This window comes from Pan troglodytes, chromosome 1 (assembly GCF_028858775.2).
Source record: "Pan troglodytes isolate AG18354 chromosome 1, NHGRI_mPanTro3-v2.0_pri, whole genome shotgun sequence".
NCBI lineage: Eukaryota > Metazoa > Chordata > Mammalia > Primates > Hominidae > Pan > Pan troglodytes.
Window position 1 is genome coordinate 68,301,752 of NC_072398.2, and position 25,609 is coordinate 68,327,360.

At 35.9% G+C, this 25,609-nt stretch overlaps 1 protein-coding gene across 4 annotated transcripts in view; it reads right to left on the reverse strand.

Annotated features, from left to right (window-relative positions):
* The window catches only part of XPR1 (xenotropic and polytropic retrovirus receptor 1), a 242,717-nt gene that overhangs the window by 52,837 nt on the left and 164,271 nt on the right, over positions 1-25,609 (reverse strand). For all 4 annotated transcript variants that reach the window (XM_524986.9, XM_016933606.4, XM_063795116.1 and 1 more), the window contains 4 exons: positions 20,971-21,194; positions 18,365-18,514; positions 18,019-18,102; positions 13,012-13,093 (listed from right to left, as the gene is read on the reverse strand). In XM_524986.9, the coding sequence (XP_524986.2) occupies positions 13,012-13,093; positions 18,019-18,102; positions 18,365-18,514; positions 20,971-21,194 (540 nt within the window). The remainder of the gene's footprint in view (positions 1-13,011; positions 13,094-18,018; positions 18,103-18,364; positions 18,515-20,970; positions 21,195-25,609) is intronic.

The window sequence follows — 25,609 nt, forward strand, 5'->3', positions numbered from 1 at the left end:
CGATTCTCCTGCCTCAGTCTCCCGAGTAACTGGGATTACAGGCACGCACCACCACGCCCAGCTAATTTTTGTATTTTTAGTACAGACAGGGTTTCACCATGTTGGCCAGGATTGTCTTCATCTCCTGACCTCGTGATCCACCCACCTTGGCCTCCCAAAGTGTTGGGATTACAGGCATGAACCACCCCGCCTGGCCAAACCTAGATTATTTTAAGAGCCTTATAAAGTCGCCTGTGGGTTCTTTCTCGTCTTCATTTTACTCTGCAGAATGTCACTAGAATAATTTCCCAAAACTTGACTTTCAGCATGTCATCCCATTGTTCTATTAGTTTTTTAGATTACAAAGAATCATGGTGAAGTGGCTTAGAATCATGTGATCAGTTCTGTCATTTGGGGATCTGGCATGACAAAACCTCTCTTTGGCTTCATTTATTCCATTATTAAACTGGATATAGTAATATCTACCTCACAGAGTTGCCATGAAAATGAGAAGGAACAGTACACATGAAAGTAGTGTGAAAATGTAAATGTCATATAAATGACAACAGTTAATATTTACGGAATGCTTACTATGTGCTAAGCACTGTTCTCAGTATTTTTACATAGAATAATTGGTAATTCATTTAACCATCACAATGGCTCTTTGAGTTAAAAACCATTATCTCCATTTGATTAGGAAACTAGAGCACAGAGAGGTTGTCATTTGCTTAGTTACTGACCTAAGCTAGGATTTGAACCCAGTTTTGCTCCAAAGTTCATACTCTTAAGCACTACATTCTATTATTGCCCATTATGTCCACACAAATGTTCAATATCATTATTCTACGGCTCGCCAGTAATTATAATGTTCAAATACTTTAGATACCTTAGCCTCACAATTCAAATTCTTCATAATCTAATCACCAACTCACTTTTCCCAAACTTATCTCGCAGCACCCCTAAAATATTAACTCTTGACTCGTGATGAATTTTATTATCCTTTTAATAAGTTTGTTTTTCACATTTCCTTATGTTGTTCCCTCTACTTAAAATGGCCTTGTTCTTTCTCTCCACTAATTCAAATTCTACTTACTATTTAAGAGACAGATCCTGGATCCTTATCTGTTCATAAATTCACTGAATCAACGTATTTGGTTTTAAGCCCACTGTATGAGAAACACTTCCATTTGGTCTAATGATTTTCCAAATAACTATAAAATTTATTGACAGTACTGCTCATTTGGAATTTAATTACATACAAACTTTTGTTTTTTTTTTTTGAGATGGAGTCTTGCTCTGTAGCTCAGACTGGAGTGCAGTGGTGTCATCCTGGCTCACTGCAACCTCTGCCTCCCGCGTTCAAGCGATTCTCCTGCCTCAGCCTCCTGAGTGGCTGGGATTACAGATGCGTGACACCACACCCAGCTAATTTTTTGTATTTTTAGTAGAGACGGGGTTTCATCATGTTGGCCAGGCTGGTCTGGAACTCCTGACCTCAGGTGATCTGCCCTCCTCGGCCTCCCAAAGTGCTGGGATTACAGGAGTGAGCCACCATGCCCAGCCTATATACTAATTTATATACTTAAATAACCATTTATTGTTTACCTTTGTATTCTCTGTAGTATATAGAAGATTTAATAATTTTAAAATAACAGGGTAGAGAAAGCCTTTGCTTTGGAATCAAGTACTACAGACCAGATTTCAAATCCTAGTGATGCCAAATTATTTATTTTTTTTAAAGTCTCTGTTTCTTTGTTGATCAATGGGGATAATATCTATTCTCATAAGTTTATTAAGAAGATTAAATGTGAACAACATATATCAAATGCCTAGAATAATGTTTGGCTCATTATGAGTATTCAGTATATATTAGTTTCTTTTTCCTTTTACTTGAGGAAACTTTATTCCTTCATTTGACAAGTATTGATTAGGTGCCTATTATACCTGACACCATTCTAAGAGCTAGCAATTCAGTGATGAACAACGGACAAAATACCTATCTTCAGGAAATTTCTGTTCTGCATAAAGTCAGATAAGGGGTTTGAAGGAAAAATACAGTAAGGAGATAAAGAATGATGTTAGGTGTTATTTTAGGTAGGGCGGTCAGGGAAGACTCTCAGGAGATGACACTTAAGGAGATGACCTTAAGGAAATAGAGAACAAAGCATTGGGATGTTTGGGGGAAGACGGCTCCTTGTAGAGAGGGAAAGTACAAAGGGCCTTAAGATAGATTGCTCTAGGAAGAAAGCCAAGTTACTATGATTGGAACAAACAAAGGTATAGTGGTAAAGAACTGGTCAGCAGTAGATCAGACAGAGCTCTTCAGTACTTTGTCAAGACTTAAGCTTTTACTCTGATGTACAAGCCTGTAGAAGGTTTTGTACATACATGGCATAACCTCATGAATTATTTTAAAGGGCTACTCTAGCTGTTAAGTGAACAGACTACAAGGGAACAAGTACAAAGGCAAGATTAGTTAGGAAGTTATAAATGGAAAATGATATATAGTTTTACATCCTGATTCCTAAGCAAAGACCACAGATACATTACAACAGTCAGGAAACAAAAATAACACAAATCCCAAAGAATCCACAATAAAACTACTAGAATTAGTAAATTCATCACAGTTGTAGAGTACAAGATCAACACACAAAATTCACTTGTGTTTGCATACATCGGCAATGAGCAATCTGAAAATGAAATTAAGAAAACAATTCTAACTACAATAGCATTCAAAAGAACAAAACATCTAGAAATAACTTTTACCAAGTAAGTGAAAGACCTGTATACTACAAACTCAAAACATTGCTGAAAGAAATTAAAGTAGAAAAGAATCCTGTGTTCATGGATTGAAAGATTTAATATTGTTAAGACGGCAATACTACCCAAAGCAATCTACAGATTTAATGCAATCCCTATCGAAATTCCAATGGCTTTTTTTCAGAACTGAAAAAGTCAATCCTTAAATTCATATGGAATTCCAAGAGGTCCCAAATAGCTAAAACAATAATGAAAAAAGAACAAAGTTAGAGACTCATACTTTGTCATTTTAAAACTTACTACAAAGCTATAGTAATCAAAACATTGTGGCACCGGTATGAAAACAGACATATAGATGAATGGAATAGCACTGAGAATCCAGAGATAAACCTATACATCGATGGCTGATTGATTTTCAACATGAGTGCCAACACCATTCAGTGGAAAAGAATATTCTCTTCAACAGCTTAGTCCTGTGACAACTGGATATTCACATGCAAAAAAGTGAAGTTGGTCCCTTGTCTCACGGCATACACAAAAATTAATTCAAAACTCATTGATGACTTCAATATAGGAATTCAAACCATAAAACTCCAAAGAAAACATAATGATAAATCTTCATAACCTTGAATTTGGCAATGGATTCTTAGGTATCACAACAAAAATACATGAAACAAAAGGAAAAACAGATAAATGAGACTTCATCAAAATTTAAAACATCAGTAGACATTATCAAGAAAGTAAAAAAAAAAAAGGGAGGAATATTTGCAAATCATTTATCTAATATAAGGGTCTAGTATCTAGAACACATGAAGAACTCTTACAACTTAACAATGGAACAATGAACAACCCAATTAAAATAGGGCTAAGAACCTGGATAGACATTTGTCCAAAATATATATATAAATGGCCAATGAGCACATGAAAAGATGCTTAATATAATTAGTCATTAGGGAAATGCAAATTAAAACCACAATGAGATACCACTTCACGCCCATTTGTATGGATATAATGAAGAAAACAAAAACATAGAAAACAAGTGTTGGCAAGGATGTGCAGAAAACAGAATCCTCATAAACTGCTAGTAGGAGTGGAAAATGGTAAAGCCTCTGTGAAAAACAGTTTGGTGGCTCCTTAGAAAATTAAACAGGTACTAAACAAATCCATGTTTATGCATGTTCCTAACAGTACCATTCACAATAGCCAAAAGATAGAAATAACCCAAATGTCCATCAATGAATGAATGGATAAACAAATTGTGATACATACACAAAATGGAATATTACTCAGCCATAAAAAGAATGAAGTACTGATACATGCTACAACATGGATGAACCTTGAAAACATTACGCCAACTAAAAGAAGCCAAACACAAAATACCACATATTGTATGACACCATTTATGGACATACCCAGAATAGGAACATTCATAGAGACAGAAGGCAGATTAGTGGTTGCCAGCAGCTGAGGAGAGGGAATGGAGAGTGGGGTTTCCTTTTGGGCTGACGAAAATGTCTGGGAACTAGATAGACGTGGTGGTTGTACAACACTGTGAATGTACTTCAATGCCACTGAGTTATTAACTTTAAAATGAAATTTATTTTATGTTATGTGAACTTCACCTCAATTAAAAAAAACAGAAAAGAAAAAAGTAATAAAAATATCTTAAGATGTCATTACTAATTTCTGTGTTAGGTATGTGTGTATGTGTGTGTATATATATATAATTTTTTTTTTTTTTTTGAGACAGTCTTGCTCTGTCGCCCAGGCTGGAGTGCAATGGCATGATCCTGGCTCACTGCACCCTCCCCCTCTTGGGTCCAAGTGATTCTCCTGCCTCAGCCTCCCAAGTACCTGGGATTACAGGCACACACAACCACACCCAGGGAATTTTTTTGTAATTTTAGTAGAGACGGGGTTTTGCCATGTTGCCTAGGCTGGTCTCGAACTCCTGAGCTCAGGCAATCCACCCGCCTTGGCCTCCCAAAGTGCTAGGATTACAGGCATGAGCCACTGCGCCCGGCCTAGGCATATATTTTGAACTGTTTTAGTAGTGGTGGTGATAGATTTGCTCTAATATATCAAAATTTTCTAATTCTGTCTAGTTAATATCTGTGGCCATACATAAAAGAAAGCGAAATAGCCTGCTTAGGGTTCAAATATTCATGACCCTAGCAACAGTAGTATTCTGTTCTACATAGGAAGAAAATTGCCATGAACAGAAAATGTAATCCATATTTATAAAATCTAAACACATATTTACCTAAGTTCTACTTGATAACATAGGAACTAGAAAATCTCTAAGGCTTTCAGTAAATATGATCTGAATAAAATATCCTTGAACTCCACAATTTGTTAGAAAAGTCAGCGAAAACCAAAACAGCAGCAGCAACAACAAAAACCCCAAGGACCTCTGTAAAACAATAAATGCTAAAGATATATTCTTCTGAATGAAAATACTATATTTAAGCTAATGAACTTATTTACTTTCAAAATGGTTCAAAAAACAGGGACCAGGCATGGTGGCTCCCGTAATCCCAGTGTTTTGGGAGGCCAAAGTGGGAGGATCACTGGAGGCAAAGAGTTCAAGACCAGCCTAGGCGATATAGTGAGACTCTCTCTCTACAAAAAAGTTAAAAAATTAGCCAGGCATGGTGCTACTCCATACTTGTATTCCTGGCTACTCAAGAGTCTGAGGCAGGAGGATCGCCTGAGCCCAGGAGGTCTAGGCTGCAGTGAGCTAGGATGGGGCCACTGTACTCCAGCCTGGGCAACAGAGAGAGACCTTGTCTCTGAAGGAAAAAAAAAGTTTCAAAAAGCAAAAGGCAATTTTAACTGTTAATAGTCAAGTTATTCATCAAAGATCCGAAATTTTCAATTGCACATAAATCTAAAACCTAAGGGCATATATAAGCAATACAATGAAACCTCCTTCATTTGGCATGATCTCCCTGAAGCAAACTTTTGTAGATTGACTGGGGATTAAACCACAATACTCTTGCTAGACAAGATCATCATAAAAAATTCCAGGGAATCAAAAAACAAATTAGTATCATTTTTAAGAATAAGGATATCATCTCTCTGATCCATGAGTCCCAAGAATAAAAGATATATAAGGTCCCATCACAAACTTCCCATGGCTTCATGAATTTTTAACTTAAAAATCAGCTAACAATCATTAAGCATTTATTTTGGGGTAAGCAATATACTCAATGTTTTTCATGCATAATTTCATTAGTTCTCACAGCAACACTATAAATTGGTTTTTCTCAGCAGATACATGAAGAAACTAAGGCTTACTCAAAATAGGTTCCTTGCCCAGGATCACAAGGATGTAATAACCCTACAATCTGGCTCCAAAGCCTGCACACTTAACAATGGGGCTAGGTTGTGTTAGTAAGCCAATATGTACCTGTTTAAAAAAAAAAAAAAAACCCAAACAGAAGTTTGTTCTAAAACTTACAAAATTACAGTCCTCTCTGTATTAAGTTGCCAAATCACTTTTCTTTAAAGGAACATTAAAAAAATTTTAACAAGTAATGTATGTGTATAGGAAAAGAACCACAAATATTATAAAGAATATGAGAAGCCTCGTCTCACTCCAGATCTTCTGAAGAAAACCATGTTAACAATTTGTCTATTATCTTTCAAGAATTTCTTGATGCACAGAGAAACACATACTGACTATTTTTTAAAAAACAAATCACCAATTACAACTGGGAGCATGCTATATATGCTATTCCAGGCCTTTTTTTTTTTCACTTATATCCTGGAGTGGAGATTTTCCAGTATCAGTGCACAAAGATCTCACTCATTTTCTAATGTAAACTTTTTGAATCTAAGTGTTACATACATATAGAAAAATGGATAAATCATAAGTATACAACATGATGAAAAATGAAGTGAATCAGCACCCAGAACACAGCATATTATAAGCATCCTAGAAGTTCCGGCTCATATTCTTTCCAATTGCTATCCATTCCCCAAGGGTAAACTCCTGATTTTTGCCTGTTTTTTGAACTCCATGTAAATGGAATCATGTAATATGTATTCTTTGTGTCTGGCTTGTTTTGTTTAACATTTGTGAGAGCCATCATGTTCTTGTATGTAGCTACAGTTTGTTATTCTCATCACTTACAGCTATGTGAGCCTATTGCTCCTAGGCTATAAACCTGTCCACCATGTTACTGTACAGAATTCTGTAGGCAATTGTAACACAATGGTAGTATTTGTCTCTAAACATCTCTAAACACAGAAAAGACACAGTAAAAATACAGTATAAAAGATAAAAAATGGTACACCTGTATAGGGTACTTACAATGAATGGAGCTACAGGACTGGAAGTTGCTCTGGGTGAGTCAGTGAGTGAGTGGTGAGTAAATGTGAAGACCTAGGACATTACACTATTGCGGACTTTATACACACTGTACACTTAGGCTACACTGAATTTATAAAAAAATTTTTTTCTTTCTTCAATAATAAATTAACCTTAGCTCACTGTAACTTTTTAACTTTATAAACTTAAAAAAATTTTAAACCTTTTTAACTCTTTTGTAATAATACCTAGCCTAAAACATGGACATACTGTATAACAATATAGATGTATTTTTTCTTTATATCCTTATTCTATAAACTTTTCTCTATTTTTACATTTTTTAATTTTTATTTTTACTTTTTAAACCTTCTTAAAAACTAAGGCATTAACACACACATATTAGCCTAGGCCTACACATGATCAGAATCACCAATATCACTGTCTTCCACCTCCACATCTTCTCCCACTGGAAGGTCTTCGGGGCAATAACACACAGGGAGCTGTCATCTCCTATTCTATTAATGCCTTCTTCTGGAACACCTCCCGAAGGACCTGCCTGAGGCTGTTTTACAATTAACTCTTTTATTAATAAGTAGGAGGAGTTCACTCTAAAATAATAAATAGTATAGCATATACATAAATCAGTAAGTCATTTATTATCATGATCAAGTATTATGTACATGAATTTTAAGTGCTAAACTTTTATATGGCTGGCAGTGCAATATGTTTGTTTATACCAACACTGCCACAAGCATCTAAATAATGTGTTATGCTATGATGGCTATGCCGTCCATTATGCAACAGCAATTTTTCAGTTCCATTATAATCTTATGGGACTGCCTTCATATCTGCAGTCTGCTGCTGACCAAGACATTGTTACATGGTACATGACTGGATACTATTACAAACAATATTACTTAAGTGTTCTCATACATGTCTTTTGGTGGACATATGTAAGCATTTCTATTAGAACTGGGTCATAGGTTAGTACAGGGGTTTCCAATCTCCAGGCCATGGACCAGTACTGGTCTGTGCTCTGTCAGGAACCAGGCCACACAGCAGGAGGTGAGCGGCTGGTGAGAGAGCATTACTTCCTGAGCTCTGCCTCCTGTCAGATCAACGGCATTAGATTCTCAGAGGAGAACGAACCCTATTGTGAGCTGCGCATGGGAGGGATCTCTAGGTTGCGCGCTCCTTATGAGAATCTAACTAATGCCTGATGATCAGAGGTGGAAGGGTTTCACCTTGAAACCATCCCCTCTCCTACCCGCCAGCCCAGTGAAAAAATTGTCTTCCACAAAACTGATTCCTGTTGCCAAAATGTTCTGCAAAGTGCTGTGTCCATTTTCACTCCCACCATTACCTCATTCATCTTAATATCTCCATGGTATTCCACTGTACAGAGGTAATATAATTTAAAGAGCTATCAATTTATGAATATTTGAGTGGTTTCTAGGATTTTTCTACTATAAACAAAATGGCAATGACTATCCTTCTAGCATACATGTCTTTGTAACCATGTACAAGTATGTTTGTAGGATAAATTTCTAGAAACAAAACGGCTTAATCAACATAATTTTGCCTAAAATTTTTACACTCACTGCCAAATTATCCTCCAAAGAGATAGCAACAATGAGTACTCTTAACACTAGTGTACCAGAGCCTATTTCACACCTTATACCCACTGTAAATGGCCAAACCAGTAAGCGAAATATGGTATACTGTTATTGTACCAAATTAAGTTATATATGTTAGTAGGAACCTGCAAAAGAAACAAGTTTGAAAAAAAAATCTAAACAGTCAACTTTTCATCTTAATGAAATTAAATATCTGAAACACGTGATTTTCAGAGAAATTATTAAATACTAGGTCATTTCCCCTTGAAAAACCACAGCAATTATGCACATTTTTTAATGTGAATGTTTGAAAAAAAGAATCGTGCTTGTACATGCATACTACGACTGTGTTTCTCTTTGACTCTCAACACTGTTATCTTTTAAGCACCCGCTGGAAGATAAATAAGGATAGACAGCTGGCTTTAACTGTATTTACCCTCCCCTCTACAACATACACAAAGATCAAACAAAGAAGGGTTCTGAAGTGAGAAAACATAATGCGTAACACTAAATGCATACACAGCACACATAAAAAACAAATCAGAACGTCTTACAAAAACATAGTCTGTATATACTAAACAAAAAAACCCTCAAATTGTAGCAATTAATTCACATAAAAAGAATGGAAAAATGTATTTTTTATGTCTTTTTTTAATGATGATAATACCACCATGCTCATCTTGAAAATTAAACAAAAAAAATTGCACCCACTAATGACTAAGGCATTTTCTATAGAAAGAACAACCCCCACCATATATACCTTATATTGACATAGCACTTTGCAACTACAAACATGTTTTACTTACACTTCTTCTCTGATCCCTATGAGCTGGCCTCAAGCTATCTTTTCACCCTTATCATCTAATATTCTCCTTCACCTTTGGCCAATTTATCACTTCTCTCCTTCATAACTCACTCCCTCCTTCTACACTCCATCCCCACCCCAGGCCAACTAAATCTCTTTGCTCAACTGTCTCCTTCTCTCGAAATGGCTTTGATTCCACCAATGTCTAGCATAAACGTTATTTCTTCCATGAAGTATTCCCTGATGCTCTCATTTAAAAGTAATCAGTTGTCTCTTTGAACCGCTTAGAAAATTTAACACCTTCTATCTTGCAGTATATTGCTTTAATATATGCCTTAATCTCCCTGGCATAATACATTTCATAAGGAAAGGGATTATCTTATTTATCTTAAGACTTGTAGGCATCAAGCATAACCCTTAGACACATAAAATTTACTTGCTGAATGAATGAATGAACCCTAAACAACCCTGCAAATTTAAGGTGTTAAGCTCATTTAACAGATGAGGAAACTGTTTCAGAGAAGTTAAATGATGTCCTTAAAGCCAAAACAACTAACAGTGGAGCTGAAACTGAAACCCATGCAGGCCTTTTGTTCTTTCCACTACAGCTAGCTTGATAACATAGATCTGAGTTTTTAAATTGTATTATTTTCATGTATTCTATGTAAGTAAACTGTATTCACCTAAGGAAATAGAACCAGATTAAAATATGATTATAAATTATAGCAACACTACATCATAAACTCAGGATTGACCATAACTATTAGAGTTGATTTTTAGTAACTGGTAGGAAGAAGAACTCTAACAATACAAATGAAAACACACTGTTAATAGGTAAAATTCATATGTTCTCTAAAAGCCATTACAATGTAGGTTATCATTTCATAATATACAATTGATAGTCTTAAGCAGAATGTTTATGAGGAATAATTAGTTCAGTAAATTATCTCTCGAACATCTACTATAAACTTGACAATGTGTTGGGAACTTAAAATGCAACAATACATAGTCCCTGCAATCAAGAATAGTTAAGTATGACAGCGACATAAAGCTTCCTTATTTGGGCATTATTATGATTACTAAAAGTCTGAAATGGAATATTATGGATATTCAAATAATGACATCTATTTTTAAATCATACAGGTTGATGCAAAAGTAATTGCAGTTTTGCCATTAAAAGTAATGGCAACTTTTGCACCAGCCTAATATTTCTTTGCAGACTTCACTGAACAAAATTTAGCCCTTTATTAATGATTCAGTTATTATTATGAGCACAATTACATAGACCCTTAGGTATACCAAGGTTATCTGTCCTTAAAAGTCCTTGACTATAAGAAGCTTTGAGATTTGTGTCTGTTTTTCTGCTGTTTGTGCATGTGTTTTCTAAATATCATTTAATTTCATCTTTCTCCTTCTCTTCCAGCCAAACTTCCCCAATACTTTTTAAGCCCCTACTATGGTCTAAGCAGTGTTCTACGTGCTAGAGATACAAGAGAGACAAATGCCCAGGCATCAAGAAAATTTATATTCCAGTGGAAAAAGAGATCACAAGAAATATAAATATATAATATATAATGTCAGGTAAGTATATGTACTCAGAAGAAAACTAACGTAGGCTAAAGGGACAGAATAGATTATTTTAGGGTTGGGTGATCAGGGAACGCTTTACTAAGAATGTAGCATTTGAATACAGACAAGTGATGAAATAAACTAGGTAGACATCTTGGGGAAGAGCTCTTTAGGCAACTGCAGAGGCTCTTAGATTAGAATGAGCTTGATGCATCTAAGAAATACTAACACAAGTGTGGTCGGAAACAAAGTGAAGCTAAGTGTGGGGGAAGATGACAATATAATATCGGAAAGGCCCACAGAGGTGAGATCCTGTAAGTTCTTGCAGGCAATGGTAAGGAGTTTGGATTTTATTTTAAGAGTAGCCATGAATGAATTTTGAATAGGAGAGTGACATGATCTAACTTCCATTGGGGGGGAAAAAAAAAGACACTAGTAGCTATAAGGAGGCAAGAGTAGATGCAAGGAGACCGAGTCCAGAAGGCTGCTATACACTAAACAAGAAATGGCTGCTGGCCGGGCACAGTGGCTCATGCCTGTAAACCCCAGCACTTTGGGAGGCTGAGGTGGGTGGATCACGAGGTCAGGAGTTCAAGACCAGTCTGGCCAACATAGTGAAACCTCATCTCTACTAAAAATACAAAAAATTAGCCAGGTGTGGTGGTGTGTGCCTGTAATCCCAGCTATTCAGGAGGCTGAGGCAGGAAAATCGTGTGAACCCAGGAGGCAGAGGTTGCAGTGAGCCGAGATCGGACCACTGCATCCCAGACCTGGCGACAGTGCGAGACCCCGTGTCAAAAAAAAAAAAAGAAATGGCTGCTTAGACAAGAGTGACACTGGCCAAGGTGGTGAGAAGTAAATCCATTTAGAACATGGTTTGAAGACAGACCAATAAGATTTGCTGATGGACTGAAGATTAAATATGAGGGACAAGAGAAACTAAAAGATTTTGGACTGAGAAATGGATGAAGGGTGATGCCAGATAGAAGAGCATATTTGGGGGTAAAAATCAAGGGATCTTTTGTCTGTGTAAGTTTGAGATATCTACTAGACAAATCCAACTAGCCAAGTAGACATCTTTCAGAAGAGAGAACATATATTTGGGAGTCATTAGCATATAGACGGTATTTATAGCTATAGGCTTGAATAAGATTGCCTAGATAGGAAACAAATATAGACAGAGGAGATTGAAGGATTGAGCCCAGCACTATACCCCAACATTTTGATGTCACAAAGAAAAGTATAGCTAGCAAAGGAGACTGGGAACAAACTGCCAGTAAAATTTAACAGGAAAACCAGCAGAGTGTGGTTTCTCCAGAAAAAACAATCAAACAAAGTGTTTCAAGAAGTGGTGACTGATAATGTCAAATGCTACTGTGGGGTGTGTCAAATTCTTTGGGGAGATTTAGTAAGATTATGCTACCTTTGCTGTTATATCATTTTTTGATGTGAGTGCAGCTGCTCCTAGGAATCCTTCCTATCTCTAATTGTTTTTACTTCTATAGAATAGGAAATTATACAACCAAGCTTCTTAACACTATATGCAAAGTAATTGTAAATAGATTCTGAAAAGGATGCGAGAGGGTCTCCAATAAGCAAAGTGAAAGAGCTTTGTGAATGAATTTTTTAACATTATTTATCCTCATCTATGATCAAGAGAGCCAAGGTTTTTGATAAATAAACTCTGAAAAATTATATAGAAGTTATATACAGAAACTGGAAAAGGATGAAGAAAAAGAAGTCATATATGAGCAATGTTTTAGAGAATAACCACACCCAAATGGGGAAAAAACGCCAACAAAACAAACAACTAAAAAAAAACACATTTATAAGGACAAAAAACTTAGCCCTGATAGATTTATCTTTCAGTAGCTTTGGTAGTTGCATGCATAATTCCTTACAGAGGGGCAGAATATGACACAGGCATATTGGTAAGAATAAATTAATTCAAAATTTAAACTACTTACCGGCAAGCACAAGGGTAATATTCAGTACAATGAATATTCCACAAAATAGGCCAACTCTAAAAGTAGTCCATGCTGGTGCAGGCTGTGGACAGAAAAATAGCATTTGAGTACAGGACAAAACACTGATTGTATTTACTATATGCTGTAATAAAATAGTAGAATGAGTCTCAAAGTTCTACCATGAAAATAATATTTAATGTTCTAAATTTTTATAAATCTGAACCAGAGAATCAACCTTCATCATCCTATAATACTATTCAAGTTGCCAATTAATCAAGCTTTTTTTTATAGAAATCTGTGTCATGAAATAAGCAAGATTATAATCTTAGGCATTAAATTATAGTATGTGGATTCTACACTCGAGGAATCAACCGTGTATTGAAAATATTCAGGAACAAAAACCAGTAAAAAATAACAAAACAAGAAAAAGTAATACAAATAAAAGCACTGAGTATTAACAACTATTTATACAGCATTTACATTGTATTAGGTTTTATAAGTAACCCAGAGATCATTTAAAGTATTTAAGAGGATGTGTACAGGTTATATGCAATAGTATGCCATTTTATAAGGGACTTGAGCATCCACGGATTTTGGTATCCACAGGATCCTGGAACCAATCTCCAACAGATACTAAGGAACGACTATATATGTGTGTGTGTGTGTGTATATATATATATATATATATATATACACACACACACACACATATATATACACACACATATATATACATATATACACATATATACATATATACACGTATATATACATATATGAGTTTTGTAAATAGGAGAGAGTTAAGATGCAATTTCATTTTTACAATTATATATATCTAAATTTTTAAAGTCAGTATTACTCAGAGTTTGCACATTTGGTACAACAGATAAAATTAGAGACGATGATGGAGACAAGAACGCTTACTTTCTGATAGTACTTACATTATTATACTGAGGCAGCATTTTTTTTTTTTCTGAGACATGGTCTCGTCCTATCGCCTAGGCTGGAGCGCAGGGGTGTGATCAAGGCTTACTGAAGCCTCAACTTCCCAGACTCAAGTGATTCCCCACTTCAGCCTCCAGAGTAGCTGGGACTACTGTGTGTGCCACCATGTCCAGCTAAGTTTTGTATTTTTTGTAGAGATGAGGTTTCACTGTTTTGCCCAGGCTGGTCTTGAACTCCTGGGCTCAGGCAATCCACTTGCCTTGGCCTCCCAAAGTGCTGGGATTACAGGTGTAAGCCACAGTGCGCAGCCCAAACTGGGGTAATTTAAAGTAAATTTTTCAGGATATACAAGAGGTTCTTAAGAGACTGATATATCCGAATCTCCCGTGTATGTAGGCTCAAAAATATTATCTATTATAATTTAATTTTATATTTAGAAAGTGATTTTTGAAACTTCTGCTTTCTAAAATAAATATGTAATAGAAAGTGCCTAAGATTGTAAATGTAAAGTGATGAGAAACACAGAGAGATAATCTTATAGACTTAAATATTTGCTGTGAATGTTATAACATTTTTTGTTGTTAGAGATGATAGTACATTTCAGGTATTTTGTTTTCTAAAAACCTTCAAAAACAAAGCATTGAGACTCCCCTCTGTCTTATTATTACTTAATCGAGTAACAGATTCAAACTGTATTGTTAGCTTCTGACTGAAAGCATCCAAAAGATGGTCATTTGTCTTTTCCAAAGATAAAAAGTTATCTTTAGTTTCAAAAATTGTTTAATTTATCATATATACAAAAGAATGCATATAATTTATTTGGACTGTTAGAAATGAATAATAAAGTGAATCTATAACTACTATCCATATTTAGAAGCTGAACATTTCCATTAACTTTGAATTCCCTATTCCTCCCTGATCCCAAAACCTTCCCTCCACACCAGAGATAACCATTTCCATATTTTCTTTAGCTTTACCATCTCTACAGGCATTCTTAAACACCCTAATTTTTTGAAACTAATTTAAAAATGTTTATTCAAAAACAACTGACATAAAAAAATTGCACATACTTAAAGTATAGAATTTGTGTCTTTTCTCTCTGGATGCTTTTAAGATTCTTCTCCTTATTTCCAAGCAGTTTGACAATAATATGCTTAGGATTTTTAAAAACTGCTTTATTGACTAAATTGATATACAATAAACTGTATATATTTAAGGTGTACGATTGATAAGTTTTGAAACTGCATAAACGTCTACAAAACCATCAGCATAATCAAGACAAAGAACATATCCACGACTCCCAAGAATTTCCCATGTGTCTTTGTAATCCTTTCCTCCCAGCCTACCCTACCCCACTCTATTCACAAGCAACCACTGATCTCCTTTCTGTCACTATTTATTAGTTTGCATTTTTTCTGGAGTCTTAGGTTAATGATATCATATAGTAGGTACCCTTTTTTTCTGCTTTCTCTCCACATAATTAATTTGAGGTTTATCCACATTGTTACATTTATCAATCAGTTATTCCTTTTTATTGCTAAGTAGTGTTTCGTTGTATGGATATACCACAAATTGTTTATCCATTCACCTACTGATAGACATTTGGGCTGTTTAGATGCTATGAACATTTGTGTAGAAATCTTTATATGAACATATATTTGCACTTGTCTTGGGTAAATACCTAGGAGTGTAATAGCTAGACCATATGGTAGGTGTACACTTTTAAGAAACTTCCAAACTGTTTTCAAATGTGCTTATTCATTATACATTTTATATTCCACCAAAGCATATTAGAAAAGAGAGTTCCTACTCCTCCATCATTAGTATGATTAGTCTTTTTTAATCATTCTAACAGACAATGTATTATCTTACCGTGGTTTTAATTGGCATTTCCATAATGCCTAATGATATTGAGCATTTTGTCACATGCTAATTTGCCACCTGTACATCTGTGAAGAACTGTTCAGGTCTTTTGCCCATTTTTAAAAGTTGGGTTGATTGTTTTCCTTCTATTGAGTATTGGAGTTCTTTATATATTCTAAATATAAGACCTTTAAAAGATATGTTTTATACATATTTTCTGCTAGTCTCTGGCTTTTCTTTTCATTCTCTTAATATGTCTTTTGAAGAGCATACGTTTTTTAATTTTGATGAGGTGCTTTTGGTGTCATTTCTAAGAAATCTTTGCATAACCCAAAGTCATTAGGACTTTCTTCTATATTTTCTTCTAGAAATTTGTAGTTTCCAGTTTTCATTTAGATCTATGGTACATTTAGAACTGTATGTTGTGAAGTATGGATGAAAGCTCATTTTTTTTTTTTTTTTTGGTATATGGAATTCAACTGTTTCAGCATCCTTAGTTGAAAATGCTACCCTTCTCCACTAATCTGCTTTATATATTTATCAAATATCTGTTGTTCGTAACATGTTAGTCTATTTTTGGACACTCTATTCTGGTCCATTGACCTATTTGCCTACCATGACACTATTACCACACTCTCTTGATTACTGCAGCTTTAATAAGCTTTCATAAGGTAATGTTAATCCTTCAATTTATGTTCCAAAGTTGCTTTGGCTATTCTAGATCCTCTGCCTTTCCATATACTTTTCTTTTTTTGGAGACAGAGTCTTGCTCTGTCACTCAGTGCAGCGGCGCGATCTCGGCTCACTGCAACCTCCACCTCCTGGGTTCAAGTGATTCTTGTGCTTCAGCCTCTCAAGTAGCTGGGATTACAGGCATGTGCCACGAAGCCCAGCTAATTTTTGTATTTTAGTCGAGATGGGGTTTCATCATGTTGGCCAGGCTGGTCTTGAACTCCTGGCCTCAAGTGATCCACCTGCCTCAGCCTCCCAAATTTCTGGGATTACAGGCATGAGCCATCGTGCCTGGCCTCCATATAAATTTTTAAATCTGCTTATCAATTTTACAAAGAAGTCTTCTGAGATTTCTGAGCTGGAACGTATTATATCTATAAATCACCTCAGGAAGAAACAACGTATCTTTAAAATACTGGGTTTGTGCAATATACCCATGAACATAGCATCTCTCTCATCCAAGTCTTTAATTTTGCTCAGCAGTGTTTTGTAGTTTTCAATGTAAAGGCCTTACACATCTTTTGTCAGAATTATTACTAAGCATTGTATATTTTGATGATATTATAAACAGCATTGCTTTAACATTTTTTGATTTCCAATTGTTCTTGCAAGTATCTAGACAAATGATTTTACATATTGGTCTTGTATTTGGCAACCTTGCTAAACTCATTTGTTAGTTATAGTAGCTATTCTATAGATTCACTAGATTTTCTACATAGATCATCAAGTCACTGGCAAAACCCCACTGGTTTTACTTCTTCATTTCTACCCTGAATGTCTTTTATTTCTTTTTCTTCCCTTACCGCACTGGCTATAATCTCCAGCACAATGTTGAATACAGGTGTTAAAAGTGAATACCCTTTTTTGGGCCAAGTCTTAGGGAGAAAGCATGCAGTGTTTACCATTGAGTATGATAATAATTGTAGAGGTTTTATTTTTTTTTTTAATAGATGCCTTTCATTAGGCTATGGAAGCTCTTTCTGTTATTGATTTCTATTCCACTGTTGTCTGAAAATATACTTTGTATGACTTAAATCCTTCTATATTTATTGAGACTTGTTTTATGACACAGAAGATATCACTTAATAAATTTTCTTTTTTTATAACTACTGTGTAGATATCATTTAATAAATGCTTTTTTGGAGTAAGCTATATAGCAATCCAGTATATCTGAACCCACCAGATCATTTTTTTAAAATCACATCTTAATCATTTGATGATACCAGTAAGTTAACATGTCAGTAAGAATAAACAAGAAAGTACAGTATGAGAAGAGAAAGGTGGAAGACATTATAATTCAGAATGAAGTAAAATATAGCATATAATGTTTAAAAAACTAAAATAAGAAAAATAGCAACTACTTATAAACTTTGGCTGAAAATTTTTTTAAGATAATGGGGCCAGCTAAATACTGTGTTGATTATTAAATAGGTGAAACCAAACAAACTACTGGAACCAAATACTAACCTGAGCAGCTCCCAAAGGGGGGACACGTAAACGCTTCATAGCCTTTTGTCTGTCACCATCTTCAAGTTCATTGGTCACTACAGCCTAGAAAGACAAATTATTACATTTTGGTTAGGTTATACTAAACTTGAGTGATGCACAAATAATTCTGTACCATTTATATATATTATATTCTGACAACTTTTTGGTGAATATATACTGATAAAGAAAATGAAAAAAAATCACAGGTAAGGCATATATATTCAAAGCTAGCAACTAGTTACAAAATAACAGAAATAAGGAATTGCTTCCCTAAATATAAAACGTGTAACTGAAAATACGTTGTAAATAAACAAGATTATTGTACCTCAGTTTCAGAGATAAGCTGGTTGATTTTCTTGCATGTATAAAATGGGGCCACTTCTACGTGAGCCACTCGCCAATCTGCTCCACGAGATGTTTCCAGGATCTTGTCATGCTTTTTCAGGATTTTTCGAAACCCTGTAAAATTCAGATTCTACAGAAAGAAATGAGAAACACAACTATAATTTCTACTACCATCAAAAAAGATGAAAAAGAATAAGCACTAAGCACTGACAGAGCTGGCTGGACAAAGATTAAGTACTCAAGGAAATGGCAAAGCTTTCATAAAAGCATCTACTACTAAAAGGATGACTCTTTTTTTTATTCCTTTTATTCATTTCAAGGTAGTATGCTATTAGTAACACAAAGAAACCCTGAACTATGAACCCTATTATTTCTCTTTCAAGTAAATTAATGAAAGTCCTAAGCTCAAAATGTTTTTGTTTCCTGTTTTCTATGTATAATTATTTTCAAAATAGCTAATTTCTATTATTTTGCTGCTTTGGTCAAAAGAATTATTTTCAGAAAATGTTTTGCATTTGCCCAAGCACTGAACACATTTATTTAGTTCTTTATTTTTGGAAGGACTGGTACAGGAGTATGTATCTCCCCCTGCCATGCAATCATGCATGTTCCAGTAAGGAAAATGGAAGATCATCTAGTGCTCTTAACTTTCATTTTCCTTTCACTCATTCTCAGTTTGGGTATGGGAGTGCTAAGAAGAGTAAGTAGAAAGGAGGAAGTGATCATACTTACAGGGTTCAGTTTATAATGGGTAGAAATCCCTACTTTTCCTCAATTTCTACAATAACAAAATACTATACATTTCAACATCTCAAATTGTTGTTCTTTGCCCAGCATGCAAAAAAGCTAAAAACGCAATTTGCAAGGTTACATCTTTAAACCAGAGGTCTCCCAAATTTGCTGATTACATGTCCCCAACAGTAAGAAATTGTGCACTCACTCCAGAACAGGCTTTCCTTACTTATTTGTTTACATATTTTTCCCTCATGCTTTAATGTATGATCTTAAAGTCTGTGTGAGGTGCATACATACATCATGACTTAGAGATAGCTTTTAATCAATCTTCCTTTCTCCTTCATTCTCAAAATAAATGTATTCTTACAGAATAGATGACCCCCAAAGAATAGAAGATAAAGCAGAACTTTCATAATTAATTATTACTTTTGTTTTCCCAAGGAGCATTTCATAATGACTCCGAACAAAAGCTGCTAGGAAAGTTAATACAATAAAATTTAACAAAGATTTTTCCATGTAACACACAAACATAATTTATGAACTATAAAATGGTAATGTTGCTATACCATTATAGGAAAGAGGAAATACATTTTATTTTTGTTTTTTAAATTATAAAGCGATGAACAAATCTCAAAGCAAAGGAATTTATCACTATATAAATATATGTAATTATTTTTCTACTAAATTGTTTTCTTACTAGGTTTGTCTTCAAATGATAGAATATTAAATCACTAAAGAACAAAGTAGAATTATAGAAGAAAATGATAAACACATGCATTAACAATTTAAGATTACTGCAGATATGGGACTTTAACTACTTTTTATTTTAAAATTCTAATATTCCAGGTAATACTTTTGTTACATAATCTTTAGTTTTAATATGGTATATCATCCTATGATGATCCTAACCACTCATTATAAGTAATAATCACAAGAATAAAATAGAAAAAAAATAGTGCATAAGGTCTCTCTAAAGATTAGATAGATGCTTTTCTCAATAACTTAAAAAAAATATGATTTTATTGCAGCCCATGGACAGTAAAATTGGAAGGATTCTTTCAGCTGCAAGTTGAAAAGTCAGGGTCTTTGTTTTATTAGTGTCAGCTGCAGAAAAATTAACTATCTGATAGCTTTTGTAGAAATTTTGCTATTGGTTAGGAGGACTATAAAAGCCCTTACAGGCTGGGAGCATTGGCTCACGCCTGTAATCCCAGCACTGGGGAGGCTGAGGTAGGCGGCTCACTTTAGGTCAGGAGCTGAAGACCAGCCTGGCCAACATGGTAAAACCCCATCTCTACTAAAAATACAAAAATTAGCTGGGGATGGTGGCGTGCGCCTGTAATCCCAGCTACTCAGGAGGCCGAGGTAGGAGAATTGCTTGAACCCAGGAGGCGGAGGTTGCAGTGAGCCGAGATCGTGTCATTGTACTCCAGCCTGGGTGACACAGTGAGACTCTGTTTCAAAAAAGAAAAAAAAAAAAAGAAAGGAAAAAAAAGAAAAGCCCTTACATAGCCAACAGTGGCTGGAGAGATGTATTATTTCTATTCATGACTATCAGAGCTGCCTCTAAAAACAGGAAGCAAACTGTTAGTCCTTGAGTTGTGGACTACCCCTAAATATTAATTATAGGAAAGTTTTTGGAATATGAATCTTCAAAAATAGAAGTCTTGTTAACACAGTTTTACTGCCTCTGACACATGGTTTTTAGCCAGTAGGAACCCCAAGAATAACAACATGTTAAGGATTTTCCTTTTTGGAACTGACCCACTGGTAATACTTTAGGGTATTTCCATTTATTGAAATTTCTCATTTACTTAAAGGTGCCATTTTCTAGGGTAAGAATCTAAGTACCTGATAGTTCTGCAGCAGGATTAGACTGAGGTAGAACTCGCTGAAGGCCAGTTTAAGGTCTTTAATATTTCTATGTTGGACACGTTCCTCATGGGACAAGTGGAAGACTGGCTTTCTGCGTTGTCGCAGCGTAGTAACACCAGTGCTTTCTTTCTGTGCATCCAGCGATGACTGAAGCTCATTCTGAAGTGTAGCAAACCTGCGCTGAGCCTCTGCGAGCTTCTCTGTAAGAAATAGAACGGAACTGTCAAATCAGTAAGATAAAAAAGTTCCTACTGACTTCTGAATTTTTAATAATAATTCCCATTTGCTCCCCTAGAATTTCTAGAAGAAAACCATTGCATGTAATATTTAGAACTCTATAGGAAAAAATATTTTTGTGTAACACTCTCCTTTCATTTTACCCCCCATAAAACCTCATGTACCCTTTCTTTTTACAAATGAATAAATAAAATGTAAAGAGCCACTAAGAGTGAAAACGCAAAATGGTACAGCCTCTCTGGTATTTGGAAAATAGCTGGCAGTTCTCGAAAGGTTAAACATATGATTCAGCAATTCCATTCCTAGGCATATACTTAAGAGAGCTGAAAACATATGCTCACAAGAAAACTTGCATACATATACTAACTTGCATTTATAATAGCCAGAAAGTGGAAACAATCCAAATGTCCATCAATGGAGGAACAAATCAACAAAATGTGGTGTGCATGCATGTGTGTCTATATAAACACACAATAGAATCAGCCACTAAAAAAGAATGAAGTGCTAATTCATGCTCTGACATGGATGAACCGTGAAGACATTAAGTGAAAGAAACCAGACACAAAATACCCAATATTGTATGTTTCCATTTATATGACATGTCCAGAATCAGGAAATCCACACAGAAAGAAAGTAGATTAATGCTTGCCATGGGCTGAGTGGAAGGTGAATGGGGAGTGATTGCTAATGGGTACGAGATATGTCTTTAGGATGATGAAAATGTTCCAGAATTGGTAGTGATGGTTGTACAACCTTGTGAATACACTAAAAACCATGGAATTACAAACCTTAAGAAGGCAAATTTTATGGTATAGAAATATCTCAATTTAAAAACGCCATTAAGAAATGTTTCTGGTTATACAGTTCAGGTCAGAAACAGGATTAGAATTTGGGCTTTAGATCTGTAATCTCCTGTATTTCCCACTACCCTTCATTACTTCTCTAAACCAGGTATTACAAGAGATTAAGACTTGCAAATTATGTGTTAAAAATACTAGGTATATCTGAATATATGTGTTTGTGCTACACATACATTTAAAAATAATACTCTGTATTTTTCTTCCAAGGTCACAATTCAGTTCACTGGAACCAGGCAGATTTGGGTTCAAATCCTTGCCTCATTAACTAGCTGTATGATTTTAGTCAAAAAAATTTTTTTTTTAAACTCTTCTACACCTTTCACAGATGAAATGGAAATACCAACTCCCTCATAAAGTGGTTGTAAAGATTAAATGAGGCATAGAAATGCCAAGGGACCGGCTGGGTGCAATGGCTCATGCCTGTAATCCCAGCACTTTGGGAGGCTGAGGCAGGTGGATCACCTGAGGTCAGGATTTCGAGACCAGCCTGGCCAACATGGTGAAACCCTGTCTCTACTAAAAATACAAAATTAGCCGGGCGTGGTGGTGCATTCCTGTAATCCCAGCTACTTGGGAGGCTGAGGCAAGAGAATTGCTTGAATTCGGGAGGCAGAGGTTGCAGTGAGCAGAGGCTGCAGTGAGCCGAGATTGTGCCACTGCACTCCAGCCTGGGTGACAGAGCGAGACACTGTCTCAAAAAAAAAAAAAAAAAAAATGCCAAGGGACATAGCACTCAATAAATAATGATAAAAATTATATAATAATAACAAAGAATTATTTACAACTTATGCTTTCTCATAATTCTCCTATTCCTTGCTTTATCTACTGCTATACTGTCTTGCTGTTGTCTTCAATTAATCTTTAGTATTTTTGTCCTGTCTGGCACTGCTTAATGATTCACTCTCTCTTTCTCCTAGAGAATTTCCTTCTATAGGATGTTTCCAAGATTCATCTCTATTCTTAATCCTTTACATGACCTTCATTTTCTTAACTTTTATAATCTATTTATATCTTCTTGTATTTCCTATGATCTAAGACTGTATTCAAAACCAAAATCATGTTTCCATTCCTCTTTCCAAATAAATTTCATCCATTTATGTGGGTCAACCCATCTGGGACCTGCTTTTAGCTCCTAGGGACCACTCTTACGCCTCTCCAACACCAATCACATCCCCCTGAGGGGGCCCAGAAAATACTCCCTTCATTAAGGCATCCAGAATTACGTTAGTGAGGAGAGCACCTGCATCCTTAAAAAGCTCTATGTTTACTCCCCAGTGAAGGCCAGGAATGGCCATGAGAGATGTATCTATTGAGATGGGTTCCCTGATTGCAATGCACATTCAATGATCCTTGGAACAGAAAGGCCAGATGGCAGCACTTAACTATCAAAACAAGGTGGGTGCATTTACCATAAAAGGCAACAGGACAGATGTTTTTGCACACAGAGATTTTGGCTGTGGTTAATTGATCATGGTTATCCCTAGGAAAGACAGAAATGGGCAACCTACTAGAATATTGCTTAATTGATGTAACAGAAAAAACTCCAGGTCTGGTGGCCAAATACTTGATATTAGTCACTACAACAGAGAGTCATTACCTCTTACCAGCTTCCAGATCAACGCTAGTTCAAAAACTCAAGACCCCTGACTGAAGTGGAAGCTGGCCTTGCTTTCGGGTGGTTCCTGTAGCACTGCCACAAGTATATACTGTAGATCTTCCTCTAATCCTTCCTCAAAGGGCCTCGTGTCTATTTACTAGAGTGACTGTGCACTGAGGAAAAGGAAATATCCAGACTTTGCAAAGACTACTAGTCATTGGCTTTTGTATATTAGCTTTGCATTGTTGTATAACAAATTACCACACACATAGTGCCTTAAAGAAACCCCACTTATTAGCTCACCGTTTTGTAGGTTAGAAGTCCAAGCATGATGTGGCTAGGTTCTCTGTCAGGCTCTCCTAAGGCTAAATGCAAGGTGTTAGCTAGGCTCTTTCTCAAGCTCACATTCAAGCTCACTTGTTTGTGGCAGAATTCAGTTTTTTGTAGTTTTAAGACTGTTTCCTTGCTGGCTCTCATCTGTGGTCTGCTTTTAGCTCTTCGAGACTACTCTTAACCCTATCTTCAAAGTCAGCAATGGAGAAACTTGCTCATTTCAAAGTCCCTCTCATACTTTGAATCTTTTTCCCTAGAAGTGACAAACTTCTGGAGACTCCAGGCACCACTGTGGTTTAGCAATCAAACTATACATTTATGATATTCAGGTGACAGACGAAATATCAGCCCAGATGAGACTCACAAAAGACCCAGTTGGTCCACAGATTCATCCTATGATTCCTTTTTCAGTTCCAAGATGTATAATTGGAATAGACCTACTAGGCCACTGGTAGACTCTCTAGTGATTCTGAACCACAGGTAAGAAATATGATGAAGGAAGGAACATGATGAAGAAAGGGCTGTAACAGTTCCTGGAACTTTTCCTTATCAAGATAGAACTGCAGAAATTAGTACAACGATCACAAACTTTAAAGACAAAGGGATAGGATACCTACCACATCCTCTCTTAACTCATTTGTTTACGCAAGTTGGATGAATCTTGGTGAATAACTGGATTGTGTAAACTAGGTGGTCTCTGTGATAGCAGCTGCTATTCCGGATATGGTATTTTCACTGAGGAAAATCAATACAACCTCTAGCCCCTGGCATGCAGCTACACATCTGATAATGCAGCTACTCACCAGGCAGCAGAGACTAGCACTGAACCCCAGAGTCCCCCCTGGGACTGGCCAGCTACCTACTGGCAGGTTGATTGTGTTGGATGCCTTCTATTAGGCAGGGGGCAGAGATTTGTCCTCCCTGGAATAAAAGCATTCTTGATATGGATGTACCTTCTCCACCCATAATGCTTCTCCAGCACCACCATCTCCTGAAATGCTTTATCCACTATCACAGTATTCTATACAGCCTTGCTTCTGATCAAGGAACTCATTTCACAGCAAAGACAGTAAAAGCAATGGGCTCATAGCCATGGAAGAAAATGGTCTTTTACTATATACCCAGAAATAGATGGCCTAATAGAAAAGCTGATCAATGGCCTAACAGAAAAGTTGGGAGACAAGACTCTGAAAGGATGGGGTTCTGTTTTACAGGATACAATAATGAGGCCATAAGTCCCCAACATAACCAAAATATCCAGTCTAGGAATCAAGGGGTAGAAGTAGGAGTGGTTCCTCTCAATACTGTAAGTAATAATCCACTCACATAATTTTTGCTTCCCAATCTACGACTTAAACTCTGACTGTTGGTTAGTTCTCAAGGGGAAAATGCTTCCATCAGAGGAATACAACAATGGTTCTACTGAATTGGAAGATGAAATTGTCACCTGGCCATTTTGGGTTCTTTGTACTAATGAAACAATGGCAAAGAAGGGGTTTACTGGCTAAAAGTAAACCCCTTGACTGATCCTGATTACCAAGGGAAAAGTGAACTGCTGAAACATAATAGGAGCAACAAGCTCTGGAAC